Genomic DNA, 22,627 nt, shown 5'->3' on the forward strand with positions numbered 1-22,627 from the left:
CAGTTGTGCATTTGAACTCAATTATGCCATTTTTATCATACCTCCCAAAAATAAATCAAAATAAAACTGAATAAAAAATATAATAGAAATCTTTTTCAAAAATAAGTTCAATGTCAGGATAAGTTCAATGCTTGACAAGAAGCCTACCAAATACTAGTTTGATAAAGGTGGAGAAGATAATGGTCAAAAATTTTATCCTTCAGATGACTCCTATCTGGGTTCTTCCCACACAGGAGATAACATCGTTTCGGCGTATGTTGATCTCAATCCAGATTTATTCGTTGTTGCTCAACTTTCATTGATCCACCGCTGCAATAATAGAACGACAAATTGATATATTTCTATTATGTACACACATTATCTGCACTGTAGTATGGTACTCATGAGATCATTTGCAGAGCATGTCTCACTGCTTTCCATCGATGAAATGAAATTTGAGTGACTTCTCCTTCCAAACAATGCATCCTGTTTTGGATTTGGAACATTTGCGGCACTGCTAAGCATGGAGACTACCAGGGACATGGATGACTCATCTGTTGGGAATCCTTGCAAACATCCGAGCCCTACTTCAATGCATTTGAGTAAGACCACGAGTCACCTAATGATGGATCAATCGACTCTAGAACTCTGTTTTCCTTCCAGTGTCCATGCCCGATTCAATCAAATTCAACTACTCAGTTTTGCTAAAAAATTTAGAGAGGGAACTTAAAGGAAATAAGAATAAAGAAAAGGCAGGGTGGGGAGGAAGGTGTTTGTTAGTGCAGTGGATAATTCAGTTACAGAAAGCAAGGAACATTGCATATGAAGAGAAGTTACTTGAATATGTACTTACATACACCAAAAGGTTCAGAACTTTCTTTTTTCTGAAAAGTAATGGAGGAAGTGAGGCACTTCCCCCAGCTTTATTGATGAAAGAAATAGGGAGTTTACAGGGATGAAATATTTACAAGGGTGGATTTATTTACAGAAGAAAATAGGAGGCTACAATAAATTCATTGAGACCCAGTTGTCATCAAGGGGGACAAAGAATTCCAAAGTATCATGTAATTGTCAATCATTTTATTGTAGCATGAGGATAAAGAACTCCTTGAAGGTACGGAGTGTTTTCTGGAGAAACAGTGTTGTTGGAGGATTTTCTTCTAAAGAAGATTCTCAGAGTTCTATTCATGCCACTAGAAGTTGATTCTGAGCTCTTCTCATTGACAACTAAATCTTCCTACGCTCCAAATTGTCCAAAGAGCATGAAGGTTAAGGGACCGACCTTTCAAAATGAGATACAACACCAATAATGATCAAATAATTCTTGTAAATGGGCACCGGATTAACAGAGTTTTCTCATCACCAAGAATAGTTGTTTCTTTTACCGCTTATAATTTCTAAAAGTAGATCACCAAAGCCACATCAGATTTCTTGGAAAACTACCCTTCCATGGAATACTCAGAGCCTCAAAGGACATGTAGCCACTACATTTCATCGTTCATAACATATGGTTTAAGGATTTAGGAAGTGAGCTTAACCAAATGCAGAACACCATAGGCAAAAGAAACCCACTATGATTCCAAAATAGTGCACACTATGATCTTTCTCTTTGTAGAAAGAAGATCTATCCGACAATAGAGTAGCAAGATAGGAGAAAGAACCAACAACAAATAAATCTGGTGAAGCATTGGAGAATAGAACTAGATAATTTGTTTAATTGAAGCTATAAGTATTCCATGCTTGAATAGCTCCAGAATCTTCATCTTCTTTGGACAAGTTATCTAGTCAGTCCCTCTATTGATAGAGTACGAAGTAGAATATGTGAGTGGCCGAGTGCGTCTACTACTCGATTCATCACACTGGACTTATGTTTGATCACAAAGCTGAACCATTTGAGAAATGCAACCTGTCACGCCCTCGCCTGCGCGGAGCACGTGAGGCACCCAATGCCCACGTGGGGGCCACATGAGGGGGGAACACGAGGCTCCCCTGCTAGATATTGTCCGGTTCCGGGGCTTCACGCAAGCGTCCTTCACCCCTCAGTTTTGTTTTCCACCCAAAACGCATCTGCAGGATTTGGAGACACCCGCCTCATATGGCCAGGCTCTGAAACGAATCTTTCCGATGTGGGACTATTGGGCCTCATATCCTTCCCACCATCAGACAAGAGCCGTCCTCGGCTCTGATACCAAATGTCACGCCCCCGCCTGCGCGGGGCACGTGAGGCACCCAGTGCCCACATAGGGACCACATGAGGGAGGAACACGGGGCTCCCTTTCCAGATATTGTCCGGTTCTGGGGCTTCATGCAAGCGTCCTTCACCCCTCCCCGGTTTTGTTTTCCATCCAAAACGCGTTTGTAAGATAAAAGTGATATTTAAAATTATTCTATGGTTATATTGAACTTATGAGCCATATTGTGAAAATGGGTGTTTGTTCTAACTATCATGGTATTGAACTTATGAGCTATACTGCGAAACTAGGAACTAGTTCAAACTATCATGGTGATATTCAAAAGTTTTCTAATTATCATAGCATTAAACTTATAAGTCATTTTTATGAAACATTAGGAAAGGTTCTAACTACAGTGGTATTAAAGTCATGAAACTATACTATGAAATTAGAATTGGACTCCAACTATCATTGTATTAAACTCATAAGTCATACTATAAAACTTTGAGAGAGAGTGGTTAGATATAAAAACTTTCGGAGAGGATACTAAATGTCATGATCTTGAACTTATGAGCTACACTAAGAAACTTTAGGAAAGGATGATTAAGCATGGAAACTTTGGGTTCTAATTATGGCGGCATAAGCACCCTCTTGCTCTCCATATGCAAGGCATCGTCTTAACCTTTCCTGACTAGGATCGCTCCTACACCTGTAGCATTCATGATCGACCTCCCTAGGCTGAACTGGCCGGGAGAGGAGAGGGTCTTTCTTCGGCAGGTGATTACAATTTAAGATAGGTTATGAAATATCTCGACCGTTAGAGGCATTTAATACTCCGATCCAACTAGCGCACTCCTCTATTTCCGATACGCCTGTAAGCTCGCCTCAGTCTTAGACTTTGCCTTTATTTGCTGAGCAGAAAAAATTCTTTTACATGCTATTCTACAAGCAGCACTCGTTACCTCCCAAAGCTACCTAGTCACACAATGCAGTCAGAGCTAGAGACGAGGATGGACCGGACGTCTCCACACCACTCTGACGTAGATGAGGAACAAGCTTGTGGCCATACGGAATTTGACGGCAAGCTTGAACTTAAGCTATATCTTGCTTTCAATGATAATGCTATCAAAATAGTGCTAGCATAGAATGAGCAAAATGGTCAAGAAAGCCAATTTACTATGCTAGAATTACTTAATCACGTCAAGAGAATGAGGTGGGTGCAATAAACCCTTATTAACGCGTTAAAGCAACTCTCTCATCAAATGCTTAACGCTAATGAAGAGAAGAAAGCATTAAAGCTCACCTCATGGTATTAAACTCATGAACCATGTAATGTAACTAGGAGACGGTTCTAACTATACAGTATTAAACTCATGAGTCATACTATGAAACTCATGAACCATGTAATGTAACTAGGAGAGGGTTCTAACTATTGTGGTATTAAACTCATGAATCATACTATGAAACTTTGGGAAAGGGCTCTAACTCTCTTGGTCTTAAACTCATAAGCCAAACTATAAAATTTTAGGAGAGGGTGATTTAGCATAGAAATTTTGGGAGATAGTTCTGACTATCACGGTATATGAAATGGAGAGAGAGTTCTAACTATCATGTCATAAAACTCATGCAACATACTATAGAACTTTGGCAGTATAGATTGAGACAAGTATCAGAAGAGTCCATAAAGAAGCCTTATGATGGAATTTGGAAAAGAAAAAAAAGCTTCCATTAGAAATATTACAAAAATAAAGGTGATATTCAAAATTTGTTCTAAATGTCATGGTGTTAAACTCATGTGTCATATTACAAAATTTTAGGAGAGGGTAACTGAGCATGGATTGAGGTAAGTATCAGAAGAGTTCTTGGAGAATTTTTATGATGGGTTTTAGAAAAGAAAAAAGTTTCTATTAGATATATTAATATAATTAAGGATATGCATGATATACCAAGGATCTACTTTAGGTCCTTACATTTTTATGCTAGTTATGGATGAGCTTAGTAAATATATTTAGGACAATATTTCTTGGTGTGTAATACTTGTGGATGATATAGTCTTAGTAGATAAACTTAAGATCAGGGTAATCCTAATCTAGAATTATGAAGGAGTACATTAGAATCTAAGAATTTTAGGTTAAATAACACAAAGATAAAATACATGGAATGTAGTTTTAATAAAATTAAAAATAGAGATAAAGGTGGTGGATAAATTGAGGATCACAAGATTTCTAAGAGTGCTTATTTTTGGTATTTAAGATTAACTATTCATAAGGAAACATTGAAGGGGATGTATTTATAGAATTAAAGCAAGTTGAATGATTATCTTAAACCTCTAATTGCAACAACAAAAAGGCCAACTGGTACATTATGTGATCATAAAATACCTGCCAAATTGAAAGAAAAATAAGACAACCATATGACGAACTATACTTTATGGTACAAGATGTGGACATCTAGGAAAAAATATATGTGTAAGATGAGTATAGCCGAAATAAGAATGTGGAGATAGATATGTGGTAGCACAAAAAAGATAGAATAAGAAATAAAGTCATTTATAAAAAAAAATGGAGGTAGCACCAGTTGAAGATAAATTAAGAGGATGGATATGTACAACATAGGTTGAGGGATGCATTAATATAAAAGAGTGATTTGATATATGTAAAAGGAAGAAAAGGGGTAGAGTTAGATGGGAATCACTGGAGATAAAGTAGTGAGGAAAGAATTTAATATCTCAATATCTTTTAGACAGTATGGTCCTATACCAAGCAAATGGGAGGTCAATGATTCATGTAGCCGAACCTAACTAGTTTGGAATTATACTTTCTGCTGCAACATTCTTGACATAGCTGCTGAAGCTGGCCCTAGAGTATGTCTTTTTAGCAGTGACTTTCGGATGCTGCTGCCAAAATCCAGAGAACTTGTCACAGTAACTGACATCGTTGCTATCATAATCTTTGGCAACAAAACAACATCTTGCAGCAACAAGTTATATCCCTCTAGAATCATCACCAATTGTTCTTTGAAGTTTGGATAAGCAAGCAGTTTAGTGACTTAGAAATTATTCCTTCCTCCACTATAGGCACAACTCTACTAGTTTTGATATTCTAGGACCTCAAGCCCTGGTAATCCACGTTTGCGGCAAACAATTTTCATGCCTGAGCATAATTTAGTAAGTCTCAGCATCAGAAGATTTGACTTCACCAATTCATCATTGCACTCTATGATGATTCATTGTGACTAAAGATTAATTTTAGATACGCTTCACAAAATATTGCAGTTCAAAGATATATCAATTGACTTAAATATTTGTGAACTCTTAGTAGGGCTAAAGTTGCCAGGAGATGATTTACAAGATGCTAGAACATTTTTGTTGAAGTCATATGTCAGCATAAAATAAGGAGAGGAGCAGTAGAATCTTAATAAACTAGTCCTCTTCCAGCTTCCAGAAAATTCATATTGTTCGCTTCTTTTTTAAGCTCTTGTTGATGATGACAGCTTCCGAGAAGATCTCAAAGGCTCGAAGTTATTCAAGAACATGCAAAGCATAGAAGCCAGATATCTATTTGATTTTTCTTTTATACAACTTTTATTCAGTAAGTCCCAACTTTCTGAACAGCCTCTCGATGGCTTTTTGAGTCTTCTGTTTTGCTATTCAAGTCACTCCTTGAGCCACCTCTTCATTTCAAGATGCCTTCAAAGAGTTACGCTGTCTGAAATTTTTAGACAGACTTATTCATGGCAATCAAATGTCTATTCAATACTATACAATGGAGCTTCCACAGGAGAAATTTTCCCTAAACCTCTATTCCAATAGAAACAACTAAATTTCTGTTAACATGAATATTATTGTAGACACTGCACATAAGTAGTTTTGTCTAAAGTCTAAACCACCAATTCCCATGCCATGGAAACAATCACAATTTTTAACCACAATTTCATCAGCTTTGTAAAATGGCTCCATATATGAAGCCAACTGTATGTCTCACATCTCGTTTTCCATTGAACCATTGACGAAAGTCATCAGAAAGTCTCAAACGCGTGCTTCTGATGCTATACTTCGTCTTGTTCAAAGTGACCTTCTCAGTCTTTTGTTAATCTTCTTGAATTGGTTCTCTTACTTCACATGTCATTGAATAAAAGTAGATTGCCGAAGCCCATTTACTGATGCTAGTCCCTAATATTGGAGGTCTCAATTCAAACCTATTGCACTTCAGGTTATTGGCATGACTAAACTGCATTCACCTTGAAAGGCTGGATTTCTAAGCAATAAATAGCACAGTTTAATCAACTGAGGTTTTGAGATCATTTAGCAGACATGCAAATCATGGGATATGCAGAGGACTTGCACTACTTGTGACAAGGCTTGACAAATTTTAGAACAAGAATAAGATAAATTAAGGTGTAGAAGATACTCATTTAATATTCAAATTTTACCCTTTGTTCAGTGATATTCCATACAAAACGGTAACTTAAGTAATTCACATCAATTTGCTGTTAGGAGTTTCTGATAGTTTAAGAAAAAACAAAAATGGAAGTACTAACAACCTTCATTGAAAGGATGAACTGATAGACAAGAACCAAGACTAGGGAGTGAGCTGATCATCTATGCATCCATGCTGAAATAAAACAGCAGAAAACAATTATATCATACGGATTCTTACAATAGACATCTTCCAACAAACTTAAAAAATTACAAACACCAACACATATACCAAGGAAACATCCTTGAGCAAAACTAACCAGGTACCTTGCTCATAATTACAAATACATGCATGTTCCATTGCTTTCATAGGTGAAGTGCATATAGTATTCATGTGCCATTAACTGCTTAATCTTCACAATACTGCTGTCTTCATGCTGTAACAAAGATGCCATTTATTGATTTCAGCAGCAATATAACGTGTTGCTGGAGTTTTGGCACACAATCATTATAATACTTCTAGAGTTAAGTTTATAGATTTTGTATTACTTTATAAATTATCTGCAATCTAAATTAGTGTAACTGAGATAATTTATAGAGCATGCTTCATTGCTCTCTTCTAGACTTCTCCCTCCAAAGAATGCGGCTTGTTTTGGAGAAGGAAGATTTGCATTACTACTTAGCATAGAGACTACCAAAGAAATGGTTGGTCTATCTGTTGGGTTTTCTTGAACACACAGTAGTCCCACTTGAATACATTTGAGCACTTCTGAATAAGACAATGAGTTCCCCAGTGATGGCTCAATTAGCTCTTCGACTCTGTTTTCCTTCCACAATGTCCATGCCTGAAGTGTGAAATATTCAATTTGTAAATACGTTAATATCAATCCATATATCAAACATAATTGGAACTAGCTTAAGAACAGTGAATCTGAGTAATTACTTACATATCCCAAAAGGTTAAGAGCTTGATCACCATCAACAAAATAACTATTCCTCTTGCCGCTTACTATCTCCAAAAGTAAGACACCGAAGCTGAAAACATCAGATTTCTCAGAAATTTTCCCTTCCACAGCATATTCGGGGGACATATAGCCACTGCATTTCATCATTTTAAGCATATGATTTAGTGTCTAGGACATGAACCTAACATTCTTTTGAATAGAAGACATTCTTAACATTCATATTATCATAATTACTAGTTGCATGAAAGTTTTCTAGAAAAGGAACCAATACCTGAAGTTACATCTGAAACTCTAAGATTATGATGACACCATTGTGAGAGTTTTGAACCCAACAAAACTTATAGACCATCTGTTTCAAATTATGAAAGTAAAACCAAACTGACTATATTCTTGTGGCATTTCTGCCTTGTAGTTTTAACATATAATTTATATATGGTTTCTATTAACTTAGTTCAAATAAAGAATATTCTCTTTTATAGTGCAAATAATATGTTTATATACACAAGCATACTTATGGGTATAATATACACATACTCTTACATATGCCAAATGTAAACCATTTCTTGATAGTACTAATGATTAATAACTTACATTGTTCCAACAACTCTGTTTGTTGTTGCTTGAATTTGATCCCCACCAAACATTCGTGCCATTCCAAAGTCAGATATTTTTGGATTGAACTTTTCATCTAGTAGAATGTTGCTCGCTTTCAAATCTCGGTGGATAATCTTCAACCTAGAATCCCGATGAAGGTAGAGAAGCCCTCGTGCAATTCCTTCAACAATGCTGTAGCGTTTTTCCCAATCTAAAATTCTTTTATTCATTGCATCTGATTAGTTTGTTAGTGACACAAAAGATCCAGTGTTAGATTATACAAACTATTCTAATCACAATTACAATAGCAGATTAAGGCATGTTTCAAACCTTATGTAGTAATTTGTCCTACAGTAACTTTCAAAGAATGTGCTATCAGTTTTTAAAATGGAAACGGTACTGATGATCAAGATTTTTTTTTTTTTTTCTGAAGTTTTTATTTCTGATCTATCTCAACATCTCATGAATGAAAAGTATTCTATTTTTCTTTTTCCAAACCTCAAAAATGCAAGAATGCATCTACCAATGACAACCTAGAGTTAATTGCACATCAACATTTTAGCACAGCATTACCTGTTCATTATCCTTGACAATCTATATACCAATTTGCAGCTAAGATGATATGGGCATTCCTTTGGCAATGAAGCTGTTTAAAATATGCTTATTGCCATCTTTGAACATTTTGAGAATAAAAAAAAAAGTTCAAAGAACTTCCATCTTGGAATATTGATTAGTTTTTTGTCTAATGGCTTGTATTTGCAGTCTCGGAGGGAGTGTTGGGAAGATTTACTTCAGTAATTATATTAAATCAGCTTAAATGCAATTACTCATCCAGGATTTGTGAAACATAATGTATTTCTTTAAATTTGTTTAGAAATCAAGTATGGTGATTAATCGAACCAAAGAGAAAGTCATCCAAGCTTTTGTTGGGCATGAACTCGTAGATCAAAAGCTTCTCTTCTCCATGAGTGCAGCAACCCAAAAGCTTAACTAGGTTCCTGTGTTGGAGTTTCAATATCAGTTCCACCTCATTCTCAAATTCTTTTAAGCCCTGTCCCGAGCCTCTGGATAGTTTTTTCACTGCTATTTCTTGTCCATCAGGAAGTCTACCCTGGAGTTATGAATATATGTGTTTAAAAATTTACCCAAGCTGAACACATTGATTTAAAGATCAAAGAAAGGGGGTAAAAAGAAGGAAGAAGAGAAGTACCTTGTAAACTGGACCAAATCCTCCTTCTCCAAGCTTATTTTCAGTAGCAAATTTGTTTGTTGCTGCCTTTATCATGTTAAAATCAAATAGTGGTGAATCCAGGTCTGTTCCATATTCTTTGTTGTTTGCCGACTTGCATGATTGGCTTATTCTCCACCTTATACCTTAAAAATATCAAATAGGATAATTTCATAAATAATTATGTCAATCAAATGGGAAATTACAAAAGGTTGAGAAATATACAGCATTAGTTGATGAAACAATTCAATTAGTATGATTTTCTGTATGTAACAGGAAAAGATATTTCGAACACCATGAGCTTTTCGAATAACCAGAACTAATCTACTTTTGATTCAAAATCAAGATGTGTTCCAAGGAAACCATTAGAAAGTTACTTCCTTTTTTTTTTCTTGGCACATAAAAAAAAAAAAAAAGTTACTTCCTTTCAGAACCTGAACACTGCATGCAACTAGAGGCACCATGGTTGTCCAGATTTTTCTTTTTTTTGTTTGAACACATTCCACAAACATACCTTGTTGCAAATAGTAAACATCATGTTGAACCCAAACAGAGAATATATGTATAAAAGAAACTAACAAAAGTGAAACCCAAGTCAACAAAAATTTCTTCAACGAATATTAATCCTACATGAGATAGCATCAAACACACAAAAAAAAAAAACAAGAAAAAAGGAGAGAGAATCATTTAGAAATGTATATCAATCACCAAAGGGAAGAATTTTTGAGAAATCAATCTGCTAAGGCCCCAGTTGGCAAAGCTTTTGAGGGGCCAGAAAAGAAAAAAAAGAATCTTCATCTTTTTGAGCAATTCTCAGTAGGGAGAAGAAAAACCTCACGCATTCAAGTTGATCTTCGTCGGTGACTTCTTCAGTTATAACCAATATCAGTTGAAAATGGAATGAACAGTAGAGGTTAAATTATGTGAGAAAGGAAAATTACCTCTTTGTTTGTAGAAATGCTTCAACAACTTCAACAGACAAAAGTGCATGATGTTTCCAAAACGAAGTTTGAAGTTGGCACAGTATTAATCCCTGTATTTCTGTTAAACTCTCCAATAAAATGCAAGAAGTGGCATTTGAAAAGAACCTACATTCTATATGCAAAGCAAACCATAACAATGTCCACTAAATGACAATTTTATAATCTTACAAATAAAGAATTATATATACTTGTCAAACTTCAAACTTGTAGGGCAATAAAAGGTTAGTTAGAAGAGCAGTTGACTTTAGAACGATAAAGCTGGATTATCCATATTTAACAATTCCATAGGCATAAGGCCTGAGGAATACAAATTTTGACTAAAATCTCTGTGATTATGTCCTGATGTCATCTTAACGACTTGAAAATGATATTCGGGGACAGCAAGATAAGTGCGAGGAAGGAAAGAAGTAGCCGAAGGATGTTAAGGAAAAAGAAATTATGGTTTGACTAAGTGAAGTCTGGTTCCATCCACAAAAAAAAAAAAGACTTGTGAAAACTGGAAATAAATGCAATAGAAAAGATGAAATCGCTTCTCAGATATCTTGTCTTGCAAACAGCTAATTGATGGAAGTTGGATTTAAAAAGAAAAAAATAAACAGCTGTCTCCAAATGAATGATTTGTCTCTCTGAGTCGTATCTATGTCAGCAATTAAAAGGCAGAGGATAGCAGAAGCTCTAATCAATGACCTAGATTACAAAATGGATGGAGAGAGGAAGGAAGGGAGGCAAGCGAGATCCCAGTCCCATTTCTTATTTGGTTGAAGTGTTTTGAGATCTGTACAAAATACGATCTAATGGTTGATATCATAAAAGAAGATCAATCATTCTTTTGCTCAACTGAATATTAAAAAGGTGAATGGGAAAAATTAAGAAAGGAGACAGGGGATGCTGGCGAATCAATTGAAGTTTCGAAAGTTAATAGCTTGCCCAGTTAAATTGCATCTTATGCAGCAAAGCATATGGAATCTTCATTATAGGTTTTTTCGGTTAATATTTTATTTTCTAACTCCCACAAGAGTATCTATACTCGAATAATTTAAATCATCCTATTTACCAAAAATAAATTTAAACTTATTGGATTTAGATCCAAATCCAAATCACACACTTGGCTAGGTGAGTTTTCTTGGGTCCCAATTTCACGAATCTGCATTGGTCCGGTCCAACTATGGATTATGCCGTGAAAATTTGGTATGTTCTGTTTGCGTTTGATCATGCCATTTTGTTTACGATTTGACCGGACCAATTTTAAAAGATTCATATTGGAGTTTCATTCTGTATTTGATACCCATTAAAATCATGGTTGGAGTTTAAATTGGAACAAGGGTTGGATCCGGTCTCCCCAACCGGTTTCCACCCCCCCAAACATTTGACATCAAGGATGCAAGTTGTAAGAGTCCAAGATCCAGGCTGACAAGAAACCCAATTGAATGTGCTTCTTGATTGAGACTCATTGACCCATTCAAAATTTGACAGATCATGCAGGTCAGATCGATTATAGAGTTAGGATTAGGGCAACCACAAGTTTAGTGGGCTAGACCTGCAATTCTTAGCTTATTTCTACAGTTTTCTAAATGGACCAGTCTGAATAAGAACAATCAATTGTACCAGTACCATATCATGTTCAGCTCTATTGCTGTATCAAGTCGGCAAAGTCTCTTAAAAGTTATATCAACGACCTAGGTTCAAATTCCACCCATCAATCTAGCTTCCCGGAACCCATGAGGTACAAACTTTCTCTTCCCTTTAGACATACTTTAGGCCCAAGGCATGAACTTAGAAAAGAAGGATGCACATCTACGTACAAGTCGGCCTATTGGGAGTCATAAACTACTCAAACTCGGGAAAACCCCATGCAGCTTCCAGGAAAAAGTCCGGTATTTGGAGGCAAGGGCCAGGAAATTTAAGCTCCTCTGAACCAAAACCAGCAACCACCTTTCAAAAGCTTACCCTTGCCTGTACCTTTGCCGGAAGGCATCCATACATGGCAACTTCCTTGAGATACCCGGTCCCTTAAATCTCTTATTTAAGTCTCCTTCCCTGCTCTTCTCATTTCCATTGGAAACATGGCTAGTGACTCTCCCCTTAGCTTTGAAGACTTTCTTCCTTCAATGGCTCAGCGACTTGGAGCAGAGGGGCTGATGGAGGAGCTGTGCAAAGGCTTCCAGCTGTTGATGGATCCAGCAAGGGGTCTCATCACCTTTGAGAGCTTGAAGAGGAACTCGGTGGCGTTGGGGCTGGCAGGCTTAGGGGATGAGGAGCTCATGGGCATGGTGAGGGAGGGGGACTTGGATGGAGATGGGGCTCTAGACCAGAGGGAGTTTTGTGTGCTCATGGTCAGATTGAGCCCAGAGCTGATGGAAGTGTCTGAGAGGGTGGTGGAAGAAGTTCTCGAGGCATTCAAATCTTTTGCGGTCTGATAACCTTTTCTTTTGTTGTTTAGGCTCCACTGACTGGTTGTAGGCTTGCAGTCATCTCTAATCTCTATTATGTTACATAATTAAGTTTGGTGCACAAATTCCGTTCACTTTTGTTTTATCCTGTTTTCTCTTTCCTTATCTACGTATGTTTGCATGGTAGATGGCCCCAATAATGGCTCTCTGAAAATTAGAAGATATTATACAGCACCCGGCAAGCATTCGTCGATATGTCCGAGTGGTTAAGGAGACAGACTTGAAATCTGTTGGGCTTCGCCCGCGCAGGTTCGAACCCAGCTGTCGACGTTTTCTCTCAGAACGTCGTTTTTGTTGAACTCCTTCAATTATTTGGTAACGCGCGCATCATAGCATTTGATCGCGCGCATCATAGCATTTGATTACTACATGATTCTGTGAGAGAAAATTAACCTTCTGAGGCCTTAAAAAACCTTGATTAGAGAAAATTAACTCTTAAGAAAATCAACTAACTGGAAAATTACAAATACCCGTTCGAAGGTCTCAAAAGATTTCTCAAACCGCCCAGCTCGCTTGATCACAAAATCTTCTGGCCAGGCTGAGCCTTGAAAACAGCCTCGAAGTAAACAAACCAGGCTCGGGCTTCGGGAGTAATGCCCAGCCTGAGACTAGCCCTGCAGAATTTTTTATTTTTTCTTGCGTTGTTGCTTATATTTAATGTACTGATATTTGTACTTAATAAGATAATAGAAATGTTATAGGTTGCTGGTAATATTTAATTATTCATATTTGTATATAGAAAAGTATTTTAAGTATTTTTAATTTTTTTACAGTCTAAAATAGGATCAGACAGTCCAAGGCCCGGCCCAAAACTCCAAGTCTGAGCTAGGAAAAGTTGAGCCTAGTTGGGCCCAGGTCTAAAGTAAATCATGTTGACCTTTCAACAAAGCTCAACCCATGAAGAGGTCTACTCACTGCCCTATCCCAAGACCTGCAAGCCGTGCTGCCGAGCTGGATGGTATGGTTTAGCTCAAAGGGGCTTGAAACATGTTACCTGTGGGCTGAGGAAGTTTACTTTTGTGCTTTGATATTTCCTTTTTTTCTGTTTTGAGTGTTTCTATTCCTTCTTTTATTGCTCTTTCTTGCACAATCTTCTTCCTTGTTTGCACGTTTCCTTCAAAACGAATAATACTCTAGGTCGGAGGCTTGGGCCTATCTCCCTACTCTCACAAAGAAAAGAAAGAAAGAAAAATAGAAAAGAAAGAAAGAAAGGAAAAACTTCAAACTCAAAATCACATAATCCAAATTCTTGTTTTTGTGATGCATGGAATGAATGCCTACAATAGGAACCGTCTCTAATAAATGGATTTCATAATGGAAAAACACAAAATAGCAGATGCTATAAGGGGAATAAAAATGAAAACGGAATGGTGTTAATGAAAAAGAAAATCACGTGTAAAACCGAGATAACTTGTTAGAATGCCGAGGATTTAGCATGTGATGGTCCTGATAGCCAACATATTTCCATTAAAATATAGAAGAAAAGATTAGTTCAAAGCATCTAGCTCAAAAAACATGGGTAAGCAATTATAGCCTACTTGGTCAAAGGCAACTGTATTAATTCTGGATTGTTTGATAGTCATATCCGAGTTGCATCAAAATCTCTTTTAGCATTAGTCGGGAGTATTGTGGTAAATTATATCTGTTGTTTCCTCTCTCTCTCTCTCTCTCTCTCTCTCTCTCTCTCTCTCTCTCTCTCTCTCTCTCTCTTCTATCTAGAGAGAGATTGAGATGTCTGCTCATGCGCGGGGAGTGATAACAAATCTGATAGCTAGGTTAGCTAAATGCGTAGGCATGCACCAACGTCAAATTAACCGAAAGCAAATAAAAAAAGAATAATGATAGTAGCGTAGGTTCAGGTGTCTAGATCTTCAAGAGCTTTTACTACTATCATATCATATGTTACGAGGTATTCTACCGCTACTACTACAAGTAAATTAGAACCCTACTACGAAACTAAAGTATAGAGTTCAAAAAGTATGTTAAGACCACAACCTCAACTTGCAACGTGGTCAAAAGATTCATTTTTCGATTCCGAAACCAAATAGACAAAAAAAAATTCTTTTGATATTATCATTTGATACTTATAAGTGGCTCCCATTAAATGCCGCGATAAATGCCGTGACTCGACTTTTGATAGTTGTCCTCACTAGTTTGTGCCACATGGGCCACTATTATTAGTTGTTGTAGTTATCTTCTTTATATTACTTCTATATTCTCCAGTAGTTGTACCACTTCTTCCATGTTCTGAGTAGTGATATAGATAGTGGTAAGATAAGTGCAACTACCCCACCTCCTTCCATATGTTCTAGATAGTAGTATAAGATAGGTGAAACTATTTGTTAGTTTGTATTACGTGGCCTACTATGCATGAGCACCTTTCTTCCACTACTCATATATTCTGAATAGCACTACCATTCATTTGCTTATCGAGTAGTAGTAACCGCAAGTTAGCTACTCCTTAGCTTCTGCTTCATAAAAATCCTTGTCCTAAGCCGATAGCTCTCGTCCTCTTAGTCTATACCATATTCACTCAACCTGCATCTTCTTTGATGGATGGACCTTTAGACTGTAGTCTCGGCATGGATACAGTGTAGTGAACAAAGCCACCGTTTGGATCAGAATTCAAACTCAGGATGCAGATGTTCTCCAATCCCGACTTAGAGTGGAGGGGGCTCGACTTTCAATTACAACCATCCGTAATTGAAACGATGACTGCGACCATATGGAGTCTACTGGTGCATTGCCTCATATGATGCAATGATCCTATTGTGAAGACCGTGCAGGCATGTATTTAGTTTCATATCGGTTATTCGCTGAATAGATTTTGGATATTTATACAGGATCAAAAAGCCCAAATAATACATTCTGGCTAGTCTTTTTGGGTGAAGTCCTGTGTTATAACAAATAGTATGAGGTAGATCCAATCCATAACCAATGTGGACTGGGAGACACTGCAGCAAAAATCCATTGGGATAGACCACGAGTCGATCATGGTGTTTGGGATTAGATTTGAGTGAATTTGAACCCTTAACCTGATGAGGACTTCAGGGCTTAGACGGAGGGAGTATGTGAGGATTGTGCGGACATATGTTTGGTCCTATATTAGTTATTCACTAGATAGATCTTGGATACTTATATAGGATCAAGGAGCCCACATAATATATTCTGGCTAGGCTTTTTGGGTGAGGTCCTAGGTTGTGACACCTATCTGATCATAATCATAGTGATAATCAATAACGCCGTGATCGGAAGACGGACTCCTAGTGGTCCAAGTTGGAACCAGAGACAATCCCAATCTTTAGAATTACTAAATCTGGATTGGAAGTTTGGTGCACCGGCCGGACCCAATGGCTCTTGCTATCAGATTTCCACTCTGCTCCCGAGACACCAGCAAGGGAGTAGGATGCCCTGGATCTTTATAACGAGTGCTACCATCTTTCCCCACCTCTCCTCCAAAGACCCCTGAAGCGGGAATGGCTTGGGAATGCCTTGGATCTATAGAGAACTTTGAAGACAAAATCCATGTTTTAGTCTGAAGTAATCTAAAATCCACTAGTGTATAGCTTCAAAAACAGCTATGTAGCCTTTCTCGACACGTTTTTGAATTGAAAAATATTTCAAGATACATGTTTTGTTCACATAAAAGACAGTAACTGATCTAGCAAACTCATAATCAACTAAATCCATGTTTGACAATAAATTGTGCAGGCTGCACCACTACAAAAAAGCTTGTCTTTTCTGGCGCTTTTTAAAGCCCGTACTGATGTTTATAAGCATTGATAATTTTGGCGCTGATGCTTTCTAAAGCATTGCAATCGGCTAGGTGAGAGTGAAAAATTTTTTGACGACGCTTTTGAAGAGCCTCGGCGATAACGGAAGCTTTGTCAATGCTCTAAAGCGTCGGTAATACTTATTCTAACGATGCTTTACAGCGTCATTAGAGTTTTTTTAAAAAAATATTGAAAAAGCCTAATTAATTTTTCTAGGGGCAAAAAAAAAGCTTGGATCAATGGTTCTTTTACAAATGACCAATGTTTCTTTTACAAATTACAATTTATATGATGTTTTTTTTTTATAAATTACAATTAGAGAGACTATTCAATGGTTCTCTCAAATCCGGTTTCCATCTCTTTCGCATCCTCGTTTTCATTTCTTTTCTTCTTCTATTCCATCCATCACGGTCACAGCCACAATAAAGAAAATGAAAGAAATTTAATTACAAAAGGCAGCAACTGAATACCATATGAGGGGGGGAACTCTTAACGTGATATAAAAATTAAAAAAGCCAACATATCTAAATGAGAGGAAAGCAAGAAATGAGATACATACATACATACATACATACATACATATATATATATATACATATATATATATAACAAAATGGATAGGACTAGAGATGAATGCTACAAAAATACAAAAAACAGTAAAAAAAAACATGCAAGTGGGCAAACAACCCACTCAAACAAGCTTCCGGAGCTTCTTCTCGGCTTCCAGAGCTTCTTCCTATTTTTCGGAGCTTCTTCCAAGCGAGGGGTTTGGCGATGGGGACTCCGCCTGATGCCTTCGCCCCAGCGCCCTCCGCCTCGGACTGCAATGGCATCCTCCAGTGCAGGCAGCGGCTCCGCCCCTTCATCTAAGATCCCAACAAGCAAGCCGACCTCAATGCCTGGAAGCTCCTTATTGACTTTTGCCACCAAGAGATCCTCGTCTCCACCTCACCCGGCATCCACACCGAGGCTCTCCCTTCCCCTACTCCACCCCTAACGACTCTGCCACCTCCTTCTCCATCTTTCCCAACCCCAACCTCAAGTACCCCATCGAAGTCGTCGGTGACCTTTCCTAGCTCAGCGTCTAGATCTCCATAGCACTTTCTTCGGCTCCCCTCCTCCTCCTCCTCCTCCTCCTCTCTCTCTCTCTCTCTCTCTCTCTCTCTCTCTCTCTCTCTCCCTCTCTTTCTCTTTGTGACTGCAGCTAGGGTTTCCATCACTTGGCTAGGGGATTGGTGTTTTATAGGGTGGGTTTAGACCATGGGATTCTGACGACGCTTTTAAGTGTTGTCTAGCCCAAGTGTGGGGGAGTGGGTTGGTGACCGACAACGCTTTTAAGCGTCGTCTGGCCCAAGAAGGGAGTGGGTTGGCATCCGAGGACACTTTTAAGCATCGTCTGGCCTAAGTGGCGTCCGACGACGCTTACAAGTATTGTCTTAGGTTAGTATTTAAGGAGTTTAAAAAAAAAGTTAGTGTTAAGTAGGGGGTTTAGTGAGTTAGATTTCAACGATGCTTTTAAGCGTCGTCTGCTCTTTTTCCTTTTTGGCTTCCGACGATGCTTAGAAGCGTCGTCTTACAATTTGGTTTCAACAACACTAACTAGCGTCATCTTAGTTTCATCCCTACCAATACTACTAAAAATCGTCAGCAAATTTTGGCATGCTCACCAAATTGCCGATGTTTCTTTCTTGCGTCAGCACATAACAGTCAGAAAATTCTATTTTTGTTGTAGTGCACCAATCCATCCTTGCCATATAGTATAAGAAATAGGAACTTAAACATATGGCCAAATAAACATACAAATCCACTTTCATATTCCTCTATTCATATAAGAGATTTCGTAAAACCCGAATGACCCAATAACTTAAACATTTACAAATCCACTTTTATGAACCTGAATCCTTTTCGGTTCATTCTTAGACCGAAGAGGCTTGTTAACCAATCAAGGGTTATTCATGTTTGGTGCAACGGTCGTGATTGATCATGATTGAGTAGGACCCAATCATAGCCATCGTGCCAAACACAAACGACCATAAATAGCTGATGACTAGCGGTGCAAATAGGCCGGGTTGGACTGGGTCATGAGTAACCAAAACCTAACCCAGTTTCTTATTTGGGTCCTAATGTTAGACATAAACTTAACCCACTAGAAGATCAGGTGAGTCCACGGTTACAATTTTTGACCCAATGGATTATTCGGGTCTAGTCGGCTCCATGTATAACCCGATCCCAACCCAAAAAATTCAAGTCTAAGTTGGGTCCAAGTCGGGTCCAGAAGCCAGGTAAGAATATAAGCTAATACTCTAATGACTTTGCTTACACTGCAAATATTTGTTTTTCTAAAATCAGTAGCTTGGTCCTTCCATTCCCTTCCCAAGTTGTTCCTAGCTTTAGGTGCCTCCTTTCTCTTCTGAGATGGAATCACAACCATCTTTCATATGCTTTATTTTATCGAGCATTCTTTCTCCATCCATCTTAACTTAGACTTGCTCATCATCTTAACTCTTCTTGATGCTTTAGCACCCTTTCTTTTCTCCATTGTTCAGCATCAAATGTGATGATAATCCACGGCCAACTCCCTCCATTCCTTCTATGGGTGAGTAATCATTCTTTCGTGATGTGACCTCATATGTTTAGTATTTCTATTTTCGTGGTGATCTTGGAAGGTTTCCAAAACCATGACCAAGAGACTATAGTTAGTGCTTAGAATTATTAGTTGTCAACAATAGAACATGGAGGCATCAATGATGTCATAGAGTTATTAGTTGTATTAAAAGAAAAATTGCTTCAACAATATGAGATGGGAAACCCCGTGATAGACTACAGAAAACTAGAGAGTTTACTATAATTTTAAGATCATTTTTTTAAAAGTAGAGAAATAGAGAGGAAATACTATGATCTATGCCATTCAGAGATGGTGTGGAAATGTAAACCAGCTGGGTTTACGATTCTAACAATTCTAATGGTCAATTAGTATGCATTAGTAAGCAAAATCCATTCTGGTTCAATTTAAATAAATGGGGTAGCATCGTGATGCTGCTACCTCCTAAAGATTGCACTCTTTTCGCAAAAAAATAGACTTCCATTGTTAAAATGTCTTCTGAGTTATAGGCTATTAACTATTTTCTTCTTCTAAATTTTAGCTCATAGCAATAGAAGCCAACACATACCTGGCTAATAATGATTTTAAGAGTGTAGTAGCATGTGTCGTTGTATTCTATGTTGCAAGTTCCTAGCTGGGCGGCTGGGCCTGAACCCTTGCGGCCTGCGGGCCCAAATAATTTAGCAGGTTCAGGTCGAGTCTAGTCGTAGGGTTGGAAATCCAAAATTATTTAAATTTCAAATGAATTGGGTCGGGTCCGAATTCAGAAAACTCAGACCTGGCCCCGAAAATGGAATGGGTCCAATTTTAGAATCCAATCCAGCCCCACGAATCCTTTAAAATGGGTCGAATAAGGTCTAATCGGGTCGGATCAGATCTAGTCGGGTCGGGTCGGGTCGGGTCGGGTCATGGGTCAACCTGGCCCATTGGCAGCCTTAGGCTCTGCTAGTCCAAGCAGGGTAGTTGTGCCCAAGATTTTTTTTTCTTTTTTCTTACATATCGACAATATAATTTTTTCCAAAAAAAAAGATCAACTACAAAATTGTTATGCATTCTCTCAATAGATTGCATGATTTTTCACCTGGAAGATCCAAGAAAAAAAAATGCAATGGTAGATCTCAAACAAAGACAGCCAATCGAGAAACCATGCTTACCATGAAAATTTTGTTTCTCAAAGTAGTTTAGTGAGCTCGACATAGTTGTAACTCCTTGACTCCTTGAGAGCAACATTAGCGTTCCATCTTTAGTCTAATCCAAGTTACAACAACAATTGATAGATTCAGATTCTACCAACTGTATATTTACGGATGCAATATGATTTTTTTTTTTAAGAGATGCATTTCATATGATTTTCATGCGCTATCTGAGAAGTAATTTGGAATGGTTTGTTTTATTCTATCAATGATCATGAAAAGAATCATCTTTGTAGATAAATCTGACATGTTGGGTGTTATCTTTTAACCATCTCCTCGTACCAATTTGTAATATTATTTTCTCTTCTTAAAATATTTCAAGATTACAAGAGGAATATTTGGTAGACAGATCACTCGTGACTTGCAGTCGATCAAGATACCATATCTTTACTTTTGCTAATATAGTCATATAGCCATCTCTCACAGAAAAGGCTTTGGACAGCTCTCATAAAATAAGAAATTATACTCTACACCACATGCACCACATGGCCATCCATCATGCCAATCAACTCGTCTCCTTTTTATGGGTTCCATGCATTATGTGCTTATCTCGGTGATTAGCTTACAAGAAGAAAACGAGCTAATTGGCATGGTGCACGAGATATGCAAGGTATAATTTACCCTCATGAAGCACAAGTGATATTTCATTTTTGAATATAAAATCATATTATGATGCAAAGAGCAAACTAAAAATCAAACAATCATAATGCGTTCCAATTGCATTGCAATCTCATCAACAATACAGCATCATTTCTAAATTTGCAGTTCATAAGCTTAGGCCAATTGTTTCCACTAAATATGTTGCTGGCGGCACACTAAAAGTCTAGGCCATGATAACATCAACAGCTCTTGGACAAAACGATATATAACAATAATTTTATCTAGCTCATGATGCCAAAAAATTTCAGTGCAAAAGCTTATCCATCTTCTCCTCCATCTCAATCTTCTCTTCTCAAATGCACCAATAACTAATAATTTCGGCCGCTGCAGATTAAATATAACACCCTATCTTTAATGTATAGATTATTTGTCATTATTGGTAGATTCCAAGGCTCAAGCAAACTTTAGTGGGCCCCAGTGGGTGACCCACCTAATCTACTGCCCCATGCTAACTTCACATGCCTACCCATCTTTCCATATTGTCCACATCTTTATATGTTCTCCGGCGGCGTGGACCCCAAAGAGCGTGGGCCTGGGCCCAGTCCTCCTCATGCATGCATCTCGCCCCAACCCGCTCCTTCTCTGGTCCATCTTGGGTCCACTGCTGTACACTTTAAATAAAATGGTCCACCCTTATGTGCCCCGGTCGGCTGACCCATCCCCATCTCGTATGGCCTCCGTGCGATCTCCGCCGTTCGTTTTCCTCCCGCCCACCAACCGCCCAACTACTGCCGCGACGTCCTGTTACCGTCAAAAGGTAATCTGACGGTCCCGCCATTCGGAAGGCTGCGGATCTTTATTTCTGGCACCCTCCGGACCTCATGATCGGACTCCCATCGATTTGTGGCTGGAAATTGCTCCTTGTATCACAAGCAAGACCTGCCGTTCGTTCTCTAGACCCCATTTGGACCACCATGCTTTATTTATGGTATTCTGAAGAAGTCCGCTAATCCCATGATTTTAAATTAGAGTAGTTTGAGAAAATTTTTGTAATAGCCTATCGATCCTGGATTGCTGGGATCATAACTATATAATAGCTATTTTAAAATGATAGAACATCAAGGAGTTCAATGTGCTAGGTACATAATTAAGAGGCCATTCAGGCAAAGCTTACTCATGCGACATGACATGTAAGCCCTTAGCTGTTGTCTCCATGCCAAAGATGGAACTATGAGTAGTTTGGGAAGGCCTTTGTGTTGATGTAAATTGAAAGAGATTTACTGTAATCCAATTCCATGAATCAATGATTCGATATAGTCCACTCCCTAGGAAAATTCCATTCTAAAGGGGACCATTCAAGTAAAACTTATTCATGTGGCATCTAAGCCCATAGCCATCGTATCAATGCCAAAGGTGGAGCTTTCTAAAAGCAGTTGAGGAAGGGCCTTGCATTGACGTAAATTGAAAGTGACTCACTATAATTCCATGGTTCAACCATTCAAGACAGTCTACTCTTCAAAAACGCACTGTAGATTTTTTTTCTATAAGATTCAGACCGGCCTACTCTAAAATTATTTCTGAATATTTGCGAATATAGATCTAGCCTAATCTGTAATTCTGTAATTTTGCTGGTTATACTTGCTCGATCTACTAATCAAATAAAATTTTGAGC

The 22,627-nt window shown here is 38.0% G+C and overlaps 2 protein-coding genes and 1 non-coding gene across 4 annotated transcripts; 2 read left to right on the plus strand and 1 right to left on the minus strand.

Moving 5' to 3' along the window:
- Positions 1 to 6,975: 6,975 nt before the first annotated feature.
- Positions 6,976 to 11,535, minus strand: LOC103717321 (G-type lectin S-receptor-like serine/threonine-protein kinase At1g11330). Of its 2 annotated transcripts, none has more exons than XM_026808531.2 (6): positions 10,296 to 11,535; positions 9,337 to 9,500; positions 9,027 to 9,237; positions 8,124 to 8,361; positions 7,515 to 7,602; positions 6,976 to 7,412 (listed from the first exon to the last, which is right to left on the minus strand). In XM_026808531.2, the coding sequence occupies exons 1-6, from the start codon at positions 10,342 to 10,344 to the stop codon at positions 7,125 to 7,127; spliced, it is 1,038 nt and encodes a 345-aa protein (XP_026664332.2). In that variant the 5' UTR covers positions 10,345 to 11,535; the 3' UTR covers positions 6,976 to 7,124. The 2 variants fall into 2 exon arrangements, with proteins under 2 accessions (XP_026664332.2, XP_017700716.2); XM_017845227.3 differs by having other exon boundaries at positions 7,515 to 7,665; positions 10,296 to 11,131.
- An 865-nt stretch (positions 11,536 to 12,400) lies between these two features.
- On the plus strand, positions 12,401 to 12,754 carry LOC103717320 (calcium-binding protein PBP1-like). Its single transcript, XM_008805646.4, has one exon. It carries the CDS (start codon positions 12,401 to 12,403, stop codon positions 12,752 to 12,754), a length of 354 nt encoding a protein of 117 aa, XP_008803868.3.
- A 221-nt stretch (positions 12,755 to 12,975) lies between these two features.
- TRNAS-UGA lies at positions 12,976 to 13,057 on the plus strand. The gene has a single exon. It is a non-coding gene; the product is annotated as a tRNA-Ser (tRNA).
- The last annotated feature ends 9,570 nt before the right edge of the window (positions 13,058 to 22,627 follow it).

Source organism: Phoenix dactylifera, unplaced genomic scaffold, assembly GCF_009389715.1.
Source record: "Phoenix dactylifera cultivar Barhee BC4 unplaced genomic scaffold, palm_55x_up_171113_PBpolish2nd_filt_p 000092F, whole genome shotgun sequence".
Lineage (NCBI taxonomy): Eukaryota > Viridiplantae > Streptophyta > Magnoliopsida > Arecales > Arecaceae > Phoenix > Phoenix dactylifera.

Excerpts from the sequence above, each read along its gene's own strand:
- LOC103717321 (XM_017845227.3), bottom strand. The coding sequence starts at position 10,344 with ATGCACTTTTGTCTGTTGAAGTTGTTGAAGCATTTCTACAAACAAAGA. Across the intron at positions 9,501-10,295 it reads GCATTTCTACAAACAAAGAG|GTATAAGGTGGAGAATAAGC; the intron begins GTAATTTTCCTT and ends GATATTTTTAAG. Across the intron at positions 9,238-9,336 it reads GATTTGGTCCAGTTTACAAG|GGTAGACTTCCTGATGGACA; the intron begins GTACTTCTCTTC and ends TCATAACTCCAG.
- LOC103717320 (XM_008805646.4), top strand. The coding sequence starts at position 12,401 with ATGGCTAGTGACTCTCCCCTTAGCTTTGAAGACTTTCTTCCTTCAATG.